Source organism: Anguilla rostrata, chromosome 8 (genome assembly GCF_018555375.3).
Source record: "Anguilla rostrata isolate EN2019 chromosome 8, ASM1855537v3, whole genome shotgun sequence".
Lineage (NCBI taxonomy): Eukaryota > Metazoa > Chordata > Actinopteri > Anguilliformes > Anguillidae > Anguilla > Anguilla rostrata.
Genome location: NC_057940.1, coordinates 54,141,429 through 54,158,973, shown reverse-complemented (window position 1 = coordinate 54,158,973; position 17,545 = coordinate 54,141,429). Strand labels below are relative to the sequence as shown.

The 17,545-nt window shown below is 40.4% G+C and overlaps 1 protein-coding gene and 1 long non-coding RNA gene across 24 annotated transcripts in view; one reads left to right on the top strand and one right to left on the bottom strand.

Moving 5' to 3' along the window:
• The window catches only part of LOC135262093 (BOLA class I histocompatibility antigen, alpha chain BL3-7-like), a 95,884-nt gene that overhangs the window by 6,111 nt on the left and 72,228 nt on the right, over window positions 1-17,545 (top strand). For 18 of the 23 annotated variants that reach the window (XR_010332105.1, XR_010332103.1, XR_010332104.1 and 15 more), the window contains exons 2-4: window positions 6,879-7,139; window positions 9,570-9,848; window positions 10,631-10,942. Coding sequence is in view for 18 of the 23 variants with exons in the window: in XM_064348924.1 (XP_064204994.1) it covers window positions 6,879-7,139; window positions 9,570-9,848; window positions 10,631-10,942 (852 nt within the window). In the remaining 5 variants the exon portion in view is untranslated. Of the gene's footprint in view, window positions 1-753; window positions 800-4,453; window positions 4,467-6,878; window positions 7,140-9,569; window positions 9,849-10,630; window positions 10,943-17,545 lie in introns of those variants that run through there. The other 5 variants (XM_064348943.1, XM_064348925.1, XM_064348942.1 and 2 more) reach the window with 3 other exon arrangements.
• LOC135262098 (uncharacterized) overlaps window positions 13,688-17,545 on the bottom strand; it is a 60,654-nt gene continuing 56,796 nt past the window's right edge. The window contains exon 2 of the long non-coding RNA XR_010332106.1: window positions 13,688-13,943. This is a non-coding gene — a long non-coding RNA (uncharacterized LOC135262098). The remainder of the gene's footprint in view (window positions 13,944-17,545) is intronic.

Here is a 17,545-nt window from a genome sequence, read left to right as displayed (position 1 = left end):
TTTTAATATTATATAAGAGATTAAACCATTATTTGAATGTCGGTAGAAAATTACGGAGTTAACGCGCGTTGTAGTAAAGCACGGTAGTAAAACGATGGAAACATGAAGAAGTCAACACCTGGAGAAAACGAGTTTTTTTTATTGTTTTATTATTATTTTTTAGAGCCAATCAATACATGTAAGAAACTTGCAATCATAAAGATTAACACCGGACATCAGAGTGTAACCAATAATAAGAAAGGAAAAGCTATTTAACCCAGATAAATAAATTAAGGGAAAGTGATATGCCATTAACAAATAGCCTAAACAAAATACATTCGTTTCATAGAGAATACACAAATAGACCTACATAATGTATCTGGGGATATGATAAAGATTATCTTATTATGATTGCCTTTGGATTTTGGGAACAACCAAATGATTTTAGTTCAATGCAAAATAATTTGAAATTTTGCTTACAATGAGTCAGTCTAGATTTGCGAACATGCGATTTACCTAACAGACACAAAACCACACCTTAATGAATATAACTCCTAAAATTCAACGTAGCTGGAATCTCCCGCTGGATTGGCCCTAGAGCTTGATGACGCTGGTTCACTTATTTATGTCACACAGGAGAAACGAGAGTCTGTCGGTGAGTTGCGATTTCCGAGCTTGCACGTCTGGCTTGTTGATACACGTACGAGGGTAGGAGTGGCCAGTCAGTGAAGCCTAGGAAGTATCGGGAAACGGCCTCTACTGCGCCTATTCGCAACTGTTGTGGGCTTGATGCCCTTTGAATTCAATGTAGAAATCCAAGGTGATTTTACAACCAAAGAATACCTCATCGGTCCTTTTTTGTGGTTATGAATGTCATTATGTGCAGCAGTTTCTGAAACAATAGTTGTTTTGGTCCAGAAGTCTTAGGAAAATATTTATTAAAATGCGCATATTTTATTACATAATGCATATTTTTCAATCTGCCTTTCATATTAAACCATATTAACGGTCGTCAATTGAGTTTCAACATACCATCCGGGAAGTTTTATTTTGCTGTCAAAAGTCTGATGTTCCACATTCACTTTAACGGGGAGCTCAAATGTTCTGCCTTCAGCAACGAAGACATGCGCAGTACAAGCTTACTTTCGGGGCTTCGCGGTTTAGATAACGCTCTATATGCATGTCTGAGGTTGATATGCCGGCAACTGGTTCACAAGTGGCTTTTTCGACAGAATGGGAAAGCTGGGTCTCCTGGCGGTGACGCTATGTAGCATCTCATAAAAAAACACGTTTTCAACGTACAAAAATGCCAAGTTACTAAAAAGTATTGATATCAAAATGACGCCAAGTTACGACACTACAAACAAATATAGGCTATCTTGCCTCACCGAAATGACATAAGATGTATCTCAAAGCAATGCTACCCAATATTTCCTCAGTTCTTTCAAGTCACTTGGCCCTATGTTTTCTAATCTTACTATTTCACAATGTCATGCACACTTTCTGTCAGATCAAAGAGACAAATATTTCGAATTGCCTCATGGAACACATTGAACATTGTACATTGAAATTAATGTATAAATTCATTAATGTACAAAACTGCTGCTGAGCAACGACAGGAAGCACATTTCTCCAGAAAACATGTTTATACTTGCTTCTGAACTGAATTTGAGTACATGTGCAAGTTATTGTATATTTGCTACGTACAATAAATACTGCATGTAAAACACATATTGTACATACATACATAGAGAACTTCTTTATCCGCATGGGGACATTTCCCTGGCAGCATCTTACATTCACATTCACAAACACACTTGTACCAAGAAACATACTATCATTCACGCAACAGAAAGCCTGGGCAGCGAAATACATAGGCCTACATACCAATACAAATTGAACATACACACACCTATTCAATCAATCAATCTTGACTGTGAGAGAACCATCCACACATATGTTTGGCCTGTCCATGTAGTGCATGCTTATACACAGGGCCAAGTGACTTGAAAGAACTGAGGAAATATTGGGTAGCATTGCTTTGAGATACATCTTATGTCATTTTGGTGAGGCAAGATAGCCTATATTGTTTGTAGTGTCGTAACTTGGCGTCATTTTGATATCAATACTTTTTAGTAACTTGGCATTTTTGTACGTTGAAAACGTGTTTTTTATGAGATATCAGTTCTTTTTGCAAAGCGTTTTATTATGAGAGTGAGAAATGCGACCCTGTAAAAAACGGGTGTGGATTATGGCTATCGTTGTGTGAATTTGTACAGTCTGATGAGCGTGTACCGTTCAGCAGTTTCGGTTTGCTGTGAAACAGTGTCTGTGAGAAAGGATGCAGTGGCATAAGCATAAACGAATCAGAAACGCAGATTAAATATGGCCAGTTTATGTACTCACGGATTTGACGTCCATCCAACGAGCCTTGACTGACAAAAGAATCGGCAAGTCAGTAGAATTAGAGCTCCCTAGGTCGCAACTTGTGTAGCCTTCTGTCCTGCTCTGTTGTCTGTTATTTCGTGGAGATACACTTTTAGTGTTTGTAAGGTTTATAAGGCATTTTGATAGGCTTATCTGCAGGTAGGAATCCTCTTCGCTGTTTTGCTGAACTAGAACCGGAAAACATGATAGTGCAGAATAGGAGCAGACGCATATGTCCCAGCAGGCTTTGCATATGAGAAAATGACAACAGTGTGAGAGAAATTAGGATGAAATTACGAAATTCCGTAGTTGAAACAATATGTTTTTAGCAGAGTGGGCATGTAGGTGAAGGCTGACATGATCACGGAGTATAGTGCGAAGTAAATGGAGTGACCATGAGCGAGCTTATATTCCTTATCGAATGGTATATATAACAGTCGCTGTATAGCACTACCCGTTAAAGTGGACGTTTAAGTAACATGTGAAATCCATTGCATTTCTGTGTTTTTTTCATGTTCAGTGCTAGTAGTTATAACTATGAGTGAATCATGATTTTAAATGTAAATGTTTTAATGGGGAGTTGCAGAACGTACACGTAATTGTTTGTATGTGGCTAGATAGAGAACAGGGCAAGGTAACATGAATGTAGAAATGTGGCGTTTGCTGATAAGAAGGTTTTGTACGGTAGCCTAGTGAAGAAATGTAGTTAGTAGAAATGGCACAGCGGTGAACTGGTGTAACTTTGTAATAAAAGGAATACATTTGCCGTCATGAAATGCATATGGGTGGCCATGAGTGAGTTTTGGTAAAGCAAATATTAGGGTAAGAAAACGTTGTTAGTGAGGGTAAAAGTAGAAACATGTCTCTAGCTGGGCTTGAACCTAGGATCCCATGTTCCCAAGACTGTAACCTTAGCCACTAGGCCACAAGCAGATTAGCTATTAAACTTTGAAATGTTTCAGAGTAAGAAGGAATTGGTATTTTGCCTGTGTGTGCGAGTTTTTGATTGGGTGGCCAACTGGTGTAACTTTTTAAATAAAAGGAATACATTTGCCGTCATGAAATGCATATGGGTGGCCGTGAGCGAGTTTTGGTAAAGAAAATGTAAAAGCGTAAGAGAACGTTAATGTGAAAGAGGAAAGTATGTGAGGTAGTCCTTAAAAGTCACTCTAATTTAAGTGAACCTAACGTTAGTCAAATATGTGCATTGTCTTGCCTGTAAGCCAGCCGCGCAAACTATGGGTCTGGAGTTATCCATGGGTTTACGGGGCGTGGGAAAGGGGAGTGGTGTGGGAGTGCTGTGTTCGTGACGGACCAAGTTGACAACTTTGTCAACCGTTTGAAAATAGGACGGTAAATTTAAAACGCATATTTCTCCAAAAATGCAGAACGGACATATTTAATACTGTACTTATTGTTTCTTCAATGCCTCGTGTGCAAGTAGCACATAAAAATGAGAAAGTGTGAAAATCACCATGGTATTCCTTTAAAGAAAGGCGCTCTTAGCTGGGTTTGAACCTTCGACCTTGTGTTTTCAAGACTGTAACCTTACCCACTACGCCACAGGCGGACTAGCTGTTTGTCCTGTCAATGTTTCAGAGTGAAAAGGTATGGATATTTTGCGTGTGTATGCAAGTTTTCCATTGGGTCGTGTAGGTGAAGATTTGGCGGTGTCGGTAAAATGTCCAATGGGGAGACATGTTATTAGTGGGATAGGCGGCAGGAAAAATAAGAATGAGAAGAAGAAGAAGAAGAAGGAGAAAACGCAAAATCCCCTTAGTTTGGGGCTTTATTGTGTGGACATGTTAAGTTGTTGACGAAATCTGTCTGTTGAAATGGGGTCAGAATGTACAGAATTTAATGTTTTTAAGGGCTGAGTGTCTGCGGCTGTTGTGGTTATTTCTGTGGGGAACCCTGAAAAGTGCCAAACTCTCGGTGCTGTATAGGTATATAAATATATATAATATATAATATATATATATATATGGGGGCATGCCCCCGCCAAGGCGTAACTTGGCGGGATGGCATACCTGCCATCCCAATCCAGGCTGCCTTCTCCGGTAAAATTCTGCGATTCGATTATTTTCTATGTAGGCTATATTGTGGAGAGAAAAGAATGTCGCACTTAATTTTTTTGAGGGGTGGGCATATGTATTCCGTTTTAATGCATGACACAGTTGGAAGTATTGATAGACGAATTACATGGCTATCGTTTTCTGTATTTGCATGTGTAAAAACGTGGGCTGTAAATATGTTCTCGCAGTTGACTACAATGACGGGGCTTTTAATTAGTTCATTTAACGTCTGCATGTTCGTTCTAAGGTTGCCTCTCGTCAGAGTACGTATTTTATGTTCATTAAACATAATTTAATTTAACAGTTATTCTCATATTTGGAAACTGTTTCAGAAAAAGGGTATGAAAAAGTGGCTATAAAAGTCCAAACGCTTGTGGGGTGGTATCTCATAGACTAGGTAGGAAAAATCCCCATAGCCAATAATATATAATATTTATTTGTACCTCTTTTGCTTGTTAAAGGTACTTATTGGTAACGACATAGAATATTCTTGTATGTACATTTGGGAAATCTGTTCCTTAAAGTACGAAACTGTACCTCCACTGTACCTTTATTTCTGAGAGGGTATAATTTATATTTCATGGCAGTGTGTAGGAATAGTTCTGGACTAGATTCGTAGTCCTTAGTTTAGCGCCGTTAAATCGCCCAGTAAACTCAACCGATGAGGAGACAGACTGGAAAGAATAGTGCGTTTTGGAAATGACCCGCACTTGGTAATTAAGGGAAATTTAAAAAAAAAATCTAATATACCTCATGAAAACCATTTTTGGTATGTTTTACTCTAAGTTGGTGTATTTATTCATTCTTTTTTTTTTGGGGGGGGGGGGTCAGGATTTTAAAAAAGATTTATGTTTATAGAAGTTTAAAATTAATGATCAGTGGTAAAGGAAAGAGCACCTTTCTGAGGGAGTAGCATTACTGTATTTGAGGATTGTCACTGAACAGGTATAACACACACACGGCACTACTTGGGTGTGGTTTTGTTTGTCCTCTTTGTAAATGCACCATCGTTTTCATGTTGTGTGTGTTTTGGAGGTTTTGCTGAACCTCCCTGTGCCTCTGCTTCACATCTTTCTCAGGGACACTTATGCTTTTGCTTGTGTCAACCTATACATTTCCTGTTTTGGTTTGTGTGTGTATGTGTTTGAAGTGTGTGTGTGTGTGTTTGAAGAGTGTCTGTGTATGTACTGTCTGTGTGTATGTGTTTGAAGTGTGTGTGTGTGTGTGTGTGTGTGTGTGTGTGTGTGTGTGCGTGTGTGTGTTTTATAGGGGGTTGTTTACTTCCTTGTCTCACCCTCTCTCCGGACCCTTCTGTTCTGATTGTACCTGTATGCTCTCAGTTGGTTCATTTTGTGGGCTGTGATGGGTTGCCACATTGTCTGTGTATGTTGTTGTAAGTCTGTGTGCATTTGCTTGTTTTTAGTCTACGTCTCTGTCTGATTTGGGGGGAGCAAACTACAGCCAGTTGATGGAATGAGACTCCCAACCCCCACCCCTTACTTCCAAAAGAGTAGATCCAAATGTTTTATTTAGCAGTGAGGTAGCTGGCCAGATAAAAATATAATGAACAATGTTTTCACTTTCTCATCTGAGATTTACCCGGAGGTTTATGATGCTTCCTCTCCTATTGGTCGTGAGAAAACTCTCTCAGCCAATCAGATTATTGTGTGCTCTGCAGTCTCACAGAGCTGTAGACAGTGGCAGCAGTGGTGAGGAACTGGTTGGTTAAAGGTGTTTGTGCAGAGCAGTGATGGTGTGGGCTGTGGAGCTGCTGGTGCTTTTAGCCTCTCTGGCACTGTTTTGAGATTCAAGAGATGTAATCTGATGAGCCTGTAAACAAATGTAGTGTGAGCAGGGGAAGTTTTTTATTTATTCATTAACCCTTCTATAGACAGGGTAGGTTGACTGAGCACGCATGGTCATTTACAGCAGCCCTGTTAACACTCCTCCAAGGAGCCTAACTTGCATGTCTTTGGATTATTAAAAACCTGAGTATTGTTATATTGTCTGAGAAATATTTCTGATTCCCTTTCCTTTATGTCTGAGTCAGTAGACCCTATCTGAGATATGTTTGATTGAGACAGTTATTTTCACTGCTTAAATCTTTTAAGTTTGATTTCTGTATTCTAGAAGTGGTCCTGTATAACACCTCCAAAGAGTTGTTTAGAGAGAAAGAGAAACTGACAGTCATGCACTTTGCATATGCTATTAATGTACTGTACATTGATTACATTACATCATTACATTAATACATTCATGTTGATCTATAATTTCTAATTCAAGTAAGTGTGTGTATTTGGAGTGTGTAGACTAATTGTGTATACGGTGTATGCGTTTATGTACTGTACATTGTTGAGCTGTAATTCCTGCAGTTCTGACAATTGTTTGTATCCACAGCCTCTCACTCTCTGAAGTACTTCTACACTGGTGTCACAGCCGGTATTGACTTCCCAGAGTACACTTCTGTCGGCATGGTGGATGATGAGCAGTTTACATACTACGACAGCAACATGAGGAGGACAATCCCCAAGACTGAGTGGATAAAGGAGAATGTGGGAGCAGATTACTGGGATGAAATGAGTCAGATTGGCATGGGTCATCAGCAGTCCTTCAAAACCAATATTGGAATTTTGATGCAGCGTTTCAACCAGACTCAGGGTGAGTGAACTCACATGTAAACATACACACACACACTTACGTGCAGAAGAACATGCAGTGTCTGTCAACCAATTTTCTAATTTCTTAAATCATATCTTCACAACCTCTACAAATAATAAACTGTTCTAAAATTCATGCCCTATAATGACCTTAGAATGTGATGCAGTACACTTTAATTAACATTATAGATCCCACAGAAAATGAAATTGAAATTGAATGATATTCAGCAGCTGGTAAGTGAAAGGGAAGCTTTTTTGACCAGCTCCTTATGTGAAAGCAGAGAACATCTGAAGAGCTGATCACCAAAGCAAGCATTTATAGCTGTGATGTCATCCTTGTAATATATAGATGTTTTCAGGAGTTTTCTATTGATACGCATTGTGCTGAGAGTGATTTGAACCAATCGTTTAGTTTTACCTTAGAGGGCAAATCCTGTGATTGGTTCATTACATTACACTGCAAGCAATCATCTGGCAGGTGCTCTTATCCAGAGTGATGGACGGTAGTGGAGAACAGTGAAAACAAACGAGAGGTGTCAGTTAGAATTTCCTGTCCTGTGCTGTGGTGTAACCGTACCAGACGGACATAGAAACAGGCAGCACTCTTTTAACAACTGCCCCATAAAAGTGTAGCATTGCCTCCTTGGATAGCCCAAACTTCCACAGCTGTCTCATAAAATAAAGACAAAGACTTTGATGGGATTTTAATATAATGGAGTTGGTGTTGTCCTCCCATTTCAGTGAATTGCAAGTTATAGTGCCTAAAAACTTAATGGAGCCCACCCTCTCCACAGTTTAGCACTCAATAACAAGTGGTGAGAGTTCATCTTTCTTACTTCTAAAATCAACTACCATTTATTTAGTTTCCATAATACTGAGGTTAAAATAGTTAACAGAGCTCCACCTTACAGGTTCCCTTCTGTAAACCGATTTGTCCCCTTTACTAATCAAACCAACTACTGTTGTATCATCAGCGGTTTATAAATTTATATATATAAATTTTCACAGTGTCTGAGTGTGATACACAGTCATTAGTGTACAGTGAGTCGAGCTGTGGTGACAACACACAGCCCTGAGGTGCTCCAGTACAGAGGAACCTGGGTTTTGAGAGCATACTATTGATTTTAACAACTTGTTTCCTATTGGTTAAAAAGTCTAAAATCCAAAGGCAAAGGCACTGTTCAAAACCAAGCCCCCTCATCTTATCATAAATCTTCCAAGTAAGGTAGTATTAAAGGCAGAGCTGTAATCTATGAATAATGTTAGGACATAGGTGCGTAGGGTCTTGAGGTGCTCATTGAACGTAATCAAAAAGAGATACAGCATCCTCCACAGTTCTATTAGCCTGGTAGGCAGATTGATGTGAATCTAAATTAGAGCTGGGTAAATGATTACTCACCAGCCTTTCAAAGATCTTTATAATAATAGAGGTGAGTGCTGCCAGGCTGTATAAATTAAGACAGTTTACACTAGGTTTCTTGGCAATGGGGACAATGATAGCAGATTTAAAACATGCTGGCACTTTACAATGACTTATAGACCCTTTAAAACTTTCTGTAAAAACAGGCAAGTTCATCAGCACAATATTTCAAGGTGAACTCAGAAACCTGATCTGGTCCTGCAGTCTTCTTACAGTTCTGTTTCACAAACGGAGTTTTGGCTGCATTCTGTTTAATAACAAAATGTGGAGTTCTAAGGTCTGGACTGTATCTGAAAAAGTGACAGATAGGCATGACATTCCCACTTCAAACCTAAAATAAAAATGATTAAGCATGTCAGGGAGTGTTGGATCATCCCTCTGGGCATTGTGCTTAGTCTTATATGTGATCTGTTAAAAGCTCATCCAAACTCCCTCACAGTCTTTATGGTGTCGGTGGTTGTTTGAGCCAGCACCAGCTCAGCTAGACTCGTAGCCAGCACTTCTGAGAATGAAGTTGGTAGATAAATAATAAAACTTTGGTTGCATTTCCCGCATGTTGTTCTTGATAAGCAACAGTTTGACTTCCCCAAACTTAAACAAACACTCCGATGGCACAACGAGCTACATGCAAAGCACACAAGCAAGACATAGCAGCACCTTGTCGCCATAGGTCACCGCCATATTGTGCAGACAAGCACGCACACGCACAGAGTGGAGATCGGAGAGATCGGCCGCACACAGGATGTCTGTTTCCCATAGTTTGGCCATCACTTAAATTTACCGCTCTGTGTGTGTGGTTGTGTAGAAACACAACCATCTGTAGATATAATGTCAGACTGTGTTTGGAATGAGCTACAGAGATGTTATGGGTGATGTGTGTGTGGGTGTGTATTAGATGTGTGCAGTGACAGTGTGTGTGTGTGTGTGTATTAGATGTACGCAGTGACAGTGTGTACGTGTGTGTGTGTGCATTAGTTTCGCATATTGACAGTGTGTGTTTTCTCTCTCCAGGTGTGCACACTGTGCAGAGGATGTACGGCTGTGAGTGGGATGATGAGACTGAGGCCACAGGAGGGTTCAATCAGTATGGATACGACGGGGAAGACTTCGTTACTTATGACCTGAAATACCTGCGTTACATTGCACCGGTGCAGCAGGCGTTTATCACTGCAGTGAAATGGAGTCATAACCCAGCTGAGCTTGAGCACATGAAGCAGTACCTGACCCAGGAGTGCGTTGACTGGCTGAAGAAGTACGTGAGCTACGGGAGGAGCGCTCTGGAGAGGACAGGTACAGCAGCACTGAGAGCACAACTCTGCTGCTCTCCCATCATGTTAAACTCTTATGCAGCTCTAGCCTGGGAGGCTCAGTGGCAGCAGGAACGCATTCTCTGCACACAGATCACATGGTACAGCTTTACTTCAATCGGCTGAGTGAAGCAAATAATCTGTTACATGTTCTTTCAGGTTCAAAATCAGTTTCTTTGGGAAAGTAAAAAAAAAATCTGTTTATAAAAGCACAGTCTGTGCAAACACATGCTGTCTAACAGCAGTAGTAATGTACTGAACACATGCTGTCTAACAGCAGTAGTAATGTACTGAACACATGCTGTCTAACAGCAGTAGTAATGTACTGAACACATGCTGTCTAACAGCTGTAGTAATGTACTGAACACATGCTGTCTAACAACAGTAGTAAGTACTGAACGCATTAATTCCTGAAACGTTGACTTGTTTTATAATGAAGCATATAATATATTCCAAGACCAGACTCAAGTTAAAAGATGCAAATAAATATTTATTTTTACAAAACGCAAATATACTTTTACATAAGAAACAATAACAGTCCAATGATTCTAGCCAAAAAGAACAAAATAACTAACATATGCTGTGTTGTTTACCATGGGATGAAATAACAATTGGTTAAGTAAAGAATTTAACTAATACATTAAAAGTTTTATTCCCCTCTTTCTCTGTTGCTGTCTGTTGTTCTCTCACTTTCTTCACCTTTACTCTACCTCCCCCTCCCCCCCTCTCTCTCTCTCTCTCCCCCACTCCCTCTGTCTCTCTCAGTTGCTCCTGAGGTCTCTCTGCTGCAGAAGGACCCCTGCTCTCCTGTCATTACCTGTCATGTGACCGGATTCTACCCCCGTGGCGTCATGGTAACCTGGCAGAGAAACGGAAAGGAGCTGGATGGGGACGTAGAGCTGGGGGAGACGGTGCCCAACGAGGACGGAACTTTCCAGACCACATCTCACCTGACAGTGAAGCCTGAGGACTGGAAGGGCCAAGAGTACACCTGTACTGTACAGCACAAGAGCCTGAAACAGGACATCATTCTGCCTGTCAAAGAGGAGAACATCAAGAGGAACAGCGATATCAAGAGTGAGTGAGTGAGTGAGTGAGTGAGAGAGATCAAGAGTGAGAGACATGATGACAAATGATTTATGCCTTCTTGTTCTTAAAGACACTGAAGCGGGCAGCATACTTCTTGCGTGTGTGTGTGTGTGTATGTGTGTGTGTACACGTGTGTGTGTGTGTGTGTGTGTGTGCACGTGTGTGTGTGTGTGTGTGTGTGTGTGGTGTGTGTGTGTGTGTGTGTGTGTGTGTGTGTGTGTGTGTGTGTGCCTGTGTGTTGTGTGTGTGTGTGTGTGTGTGTGTGTGGTGTGTGTGGTGTGTGTGTGTGGGTGTGTGTGTGTGTGTGTGTGTGTGTGTGTGTGTGGTGTGTGTGTGTGGTGTGTGTGTGTGTGTGTGGTGTGTGTGTGTGTGTGTGTGTGTGTGTGTGTGTTGTGTGTGTGTGTGTGGTGTGTGTGAGTGTGTGTGTGTGTGTGTGTGGTGTATGTGTGTGCTGTGTGTGTGTGTGTGTGTGTGTGTGTGCTGTGTGTGTGTGTTTAATGTGATTCCCACTGACTGTAGCACTCTGCTTCAATCCTGAAGGCTGCAGTCCCCTCATGAGCTTCATAATCGGCTGTGTGGTGGGCGCTGTCATCCTCGCCCTCGTCCTCGTCATCGGTTTCGTCATTTGGAAGAAGAGAAGCTCAGGTGAGAGTCACTGACATACTGAGACTGAGTAACAGACACAGACCCCCTGACACACCTTAACTCTGACAGACACCAGTGCAGTCACATACTAAAGCTGGCACATTTAAAAATTTAATAGTTTAATAGTTTCACACTAACAGTCAGACATGCTGTGTGTATGATTCTAACTCTGTGTGTTTCTGTTCCAGGCTACGGGAAGACTAGCAGTGAGTATATTTACTCCTTTACTCAATGCTTATGCATGTCATTATAATCTAGTACAAATACCCAGAGTTCAGACTGTAATTACTCCTGTTTGTAAGTCTACTGTGTTGCAGTGCTGTCCCTTGTGTGTGTGCGTGTGTGTGTATGCGCGTGTGTTTGGCTGAATCTTGTATCTTAATCAGGTTTGGAATTCTGGAATAGTTTTTGATTGGCTGATGTTACTGGGTGTATTGCATAATAAAATGAGTTACTTGGTTGTTAGTTGAGATTAAACATGTAAAATGTGTCTGAGTGTGTGATATGAGCTGAGTGTGTGATATGAGTCTGAGTGTGTGATATGAGCTGAGTGTGTGATATGAGTCTGAGTGTGTGATATGAGTCTGAGTGTGTGATATGAGTCTGAGTGTGTGATATGAGTCTGAGTGTGTGATATGAGCTGAGTGTGTGATATGAGCTGAGTGTGTGATATGAGCTGAGTGTGTGATATGAGTCTGAGTGTGTGATATGTGTCTGAGTGTGTGATATGAGTCTGGGTGTGTGATATGAGCCTGAGTGTGTGATATGAGCTTAGTGTGTGATATGAGTCTGAGTGTGTGATATAAGTCTGAGTGTGTGATATGAGCCTGAGTGTGTGATATGAGCTGAGTGTGTGATATGAGCTGAGTGTGTGATATGAGCTGAGTGTGTGATATGAGCTACACTGAGCTGTTGACCTGGGGTTCTGACTGAGCTTCTCATTACAGACTTAGGCACAGTTTCTGAAAGGTGCAGCCAAAGCTATACCGATTCCTTGGATTCTGATACACCAATGATAAGACCGGGATCTCCGTAAAGACTGCGTAATGCACTGTAAGTCACTTTGCTGTATACCTACCCTGTAGAGAGATCCCTCTCAGTAACGGTAATTCAACACTCTTCTGAACTCAGTGTGTGTACAAATTAAACTGAATTGAATGATTTTTGCACTTCTTACTAATTGTGAACAACTGGGTACACAGGTAGGCACCAGAAATGAGGCCTGTCATGTTTGCTTGTGGTGGCTGTGTTAGTGGCTTGGATTAAACAGAACCTGACGATGGCAGGCTATCCCACATAGCTGCAGCGAGGAGGAGGGCAATACTTTGAAGAACAATTGCGGTTGTCAGCACAGATGTAGCTAGCTACACTGGTTAACATTACATATCCTTAAACTAAATAAAAACAACTCACATCATACATATTGTGTTATTCATTCACACCGTATCACTTTATTTATATACAAACTCCTCATTGTGTACCATTTTCCCATGACATAATTTAAGTTTCCAGTCTGAGAGAGGCAGCGACTGCACTTCTGTCATCCACCATTACATTGTTCTTGACAGTTTTTCTTGAAAGGAATGATGGGATTTTTTCCAGTCGGAGCACGCATGGATGCACACTTCAAATTCTGATCAAATGGAGTGCACATCCGGATTCTTTATCCGTGCTCCGCACTACCGCACTTTGTTTTGGACTCGCTCCCTGGTTTGGCTATGCGCACTCGGAGCATGGGAGTATGCGGTTTGGGACACAGACAATAAGTTACTCCACTGATTTAATGTGTCTCAGTCTCCACACTGGAGTTTCCATGGTTACATTATGACCTCACAGGCCTTTCCTGCAGCTCCTGGAGTTCCAACTCCACCCTGCAGGCCTGTAGCTCAGTACTAGAGCCTGGATCCAGAGCAGAGTTTAATCACCCTGTACTGCTGTCTTTACAGGAGAGGAGCTGGAGGAGAGCTACAGCAAGAGGATCCCACACACACACTCACATACACACACACACTCACATACACACACACACTCACATGCACACACACACACACACACACACACACGGACATACACACCTGTTTTTTAATCATTATTATCTACAGCTGGTGACAGTCTGGAGCCCCCTCAGAGCAGTTTTAGAAAAATAATCATCTTGGCATTTTCTTAAACATGATTGTTATTTAGAAGTTTAATTGATCATTCTCATTCTCGTATAAACTAAACTGGTTGACTCAACAAAATGTTTGGCCACCCATTTCGGCAAGAAGCTCTCAAAACTTAATCCCCAAAACAACGTTGATGATTATGCATTGCATTTATATAGCGACTTGATTATCTCACTCATCTCTAAATACTATCTACAGTGAAGAGGGGTTAACCCACCTCAGGCACCATCGCTATGTAGCCCCCCACAGGGTGATGCACGGCAGCCATTTTGTGCCAGAACACTCAGCACATATCAGTGGGTGGTGGGGAAGTAATTAAAGTAAATTCTGCTCATAAATTTCATTGGATTAAGGGTTCCATTTAACAAAACGTAGTGTGTTAATGCTGTCCTGTTGCTTCATATTCTCTTAGATTTAAACACTACGGTTTAGATAGATGAGAGCACTTGTGTTTATCTGTGTGTGTAACTCACTGAAGAATGAGAATGAGCCCCCAGCACACAACAGAAAGGGAACTACAATAGAATTTAAGTAACGAACAGCAATGTTCTGCAATGAAGAAGGTAATGTTCCCCTGTCTGGACTGCACCCTGAGAAGGATGGGCAGTTCCATTCCTGGAGGGTTGATGTATTTGCTGGTTTTTGCTTCCACCAGTAACCCTGGCTCAGTTAGCTCATTAGCAAAACATTTGTACTGACATTTGGCACAAGAATGGGTCTCAACTATGATTCATGGGTTTATCATCAAAATTTTCTAATAACACAATTAAATTTGCATTTGCCAGTAACCCAGTTGTAGCATATGGCAAATGACATGTCAGGCAATCATATAAATTGAAAAAATGGCAACAATTTGGCTTCAGTGGTTTCTTGCGATTATAAGCAAAACACTGAAATTATCAGGCTCAGTAAAGGTGTATTAGTGACATATGAATTGGTAATGATGGTCCTAACAGGGTGTACTGTCAGTATAAATGTTAACACTCAGTTAACACAAGCTCTCGGTTTTATGTTTTGTCCTGTTTTTAATTTTTTGAGCTGTTCATATTTTCTTGTTTTTCCTCTGAAGTTGATTTTAATTTACAATTGAATATTAGATTTAAGTGCTTTTTGGGTATAATTTGGTGGTGGGTAAGAAGAGTACGTACTGTTTTTGTCTGAATCTGAATGTATGTTCAAATATTTTTGGGTGTAGTAGTCGTTTATGATTTTTTTTTGTTATTGTAAATGAAAATTATTAATAATTAATGAACTGTGGAAATGTAATCATTAGATTTGGGGATTCTTTTGATTTATTATATGTTATGCATTCTTGCCTTATACTTACCCTTCAAAAGACCTTACCTGGACTTGTTACGTATGCTTACCTGTATATCTTGCGTGGATAATAATGGTTACGGATGTGGGAGGGGGTAAGACCGGGGAAGCAGAAAAGTTTTCTACCGCACGACCATACCACGTATGCACCTGCACGGAACGAAGGGTATTTTTTTTGTTTTGTTTGTTTAAACTAAAAGAAAGCAATAATATGATCGTTTCATTTTACTTTCGGGACGGAACTCTTCGTTCGGAATGATGCGTGTAGACTTAATGGCTATCCCAGGTCCGAAGTGGCCTCAGTTTTAGAATACGAAGCCACTACATTGGGTAAAGCTTCTCCTGTATTTAATTAAGCATTTATACCAAGTAAAAAGGAAGATTTGGTTTTTAGATTCAGAGTCACATTGATTGGCATTAAGATTTCTGGCTTGTCTTTGCACTTTTGCACATGTTTGTACAATCACCAAATTAAATAAAGGAGAGAAACTGTTTTTGAAGTGTCTTCTTTAAAAAAAATAAATAATGAAGTTCAACCTACAGCTCAGTTGGTGAGCTATTTCTTCAATAAAAACAAAAACACAAATGTTTATTTTAAACTTATCGCCACCTTCCACTTTGTACACAGCAAATTCCCAGAGTGAAACTATGATAGAGTACCTTTTAACCAGTGTGCACTCATATAAACTCTATTAGAGTTGAATTAACACTGATCATTTTACTGTATATGTCAAATGTTTATACTGCACAGATATTCTAAGACATGAAATACACATACCCAGGGGTTAAATTGGTATTTGGGAGGTGGGTGGACCCTGAGATCCGGTGGGAGGTGGGTGAAAAAAGCTACAAACCAATGAATGTCTCCGCTCAAAATACTTGTATCTTTAATGTATTGTGCACATAATTGTAATTAAGGAAAACAATGTTTTAAAAAGAATGTATACTATTGATGCAAGCTTTTATATAAAATATTTTAAGTTTATTGAGTGTCATTAATGCTGAGAATTTTTTTACCCATGAAAATAATGTCATCCTCCTCTTTTGTCCTCCATTTCTTCCTCCATTATCCATCTTTGTTAAACTGTTGAATTGAAACAAAATAAAACCAGCGGCAACTGGTGAGCTGAAAATTGGTGGGGTGCAAAACTTTCCTTTAAACTAATCATTGATCTCAAACTGTTTTAATTAATTTTCAGTTATTAACAAGCATGCAAACATCTGACTAAACAATTGGAAAGGGACACACAGCTACTTCGCATTGTGTTAGGGAGATTAAATGATAAATACAATTTAGAAAAATCTGTTATATAGGCAAAATAGGCTACTCAATACTATCATATATAGCCAGCTCTCCCCAAATAGGCAGTTTTATCAAGTAGCCTAGGCCTTATAGCCTACATTTATTTTCATTTGCAGTACGAAATTGTGCACATTTTTAATCAACATTATTTGCGGATACATGCACTTCTTTCTCCGCACTCGTATTCATGGCAAATATCTGCAATGCATACATTGTAAACAAAGTTGAAGTGCAGGTTTTGTTTTTGTTGGTTTAGTGTAGTGCAGAGGTACTTTATCCGTGCTCCGCCCTACCGCACTTCGTTTTGGACTCGCACCCCGGTTTGGCTATGTGCACTCAGAGCATGGAAGTATGCGGTTTGGGACACAGACGATAAGTTACTCCACTGATTCAGTGTGTCTCAGTCTCCACACTGGAGTTTCCATGGTTACATTATGACCTCACAGGCCTTTCCTGCAGCTCCTGGAGTTCCGACTCCGCCCTGCAGGCCTGTAGATCTGTACTAGAGCCTGGATCCAGAGCAGAGTTTAATCAACTTGTACTGCTGTCTTTACAGGAGAGGTGCTGGAGAAGAGCTACAGCAATCAAATATGCATTGTTATGCATTTAATTAATATAGCGGCTTTCATCTTATTATGTCAAAAGACTTTACAGTGAAGAGGGGTTAACCCACCTCAGGCACCATCGCTGTGTAGCCCCCCACTGGGTGATGCACAGCAGCCATTTTGTGCCAGAATACTCATCACATATCAGATGAGGTGGGGAAGTAATCACAGTCACTTACTGCAGCAGTTAAACTGGGGGATTATCAGACTGACAGACTGGCAGAGCTCTGTAGTCGACCTGGAGATTTTCTGCCAATATTGTGATTGATTTGAGGGCTCATTTAACACAATGTTGTGTGTTAATGCTGTCCTGTTGCTTCACGTTCTCCTAGTTTTAAACACTGTACAGAACAGATAGGGGAGAGCGCTTGTGCTTAACTGTGTGTGTAATGCACTAATGCCTCTTCCTGGTGGAGCTAATAAAGCCCAAAAATCATGTACATTAATTTGGCCACTATGTGCCCACGAATTAATGAATTGTTATTGTGTATATTCATCATGATGCGTGTGATGATAATATGTGTAAAAGATGACTGTAAATAAATGAATAAATTCT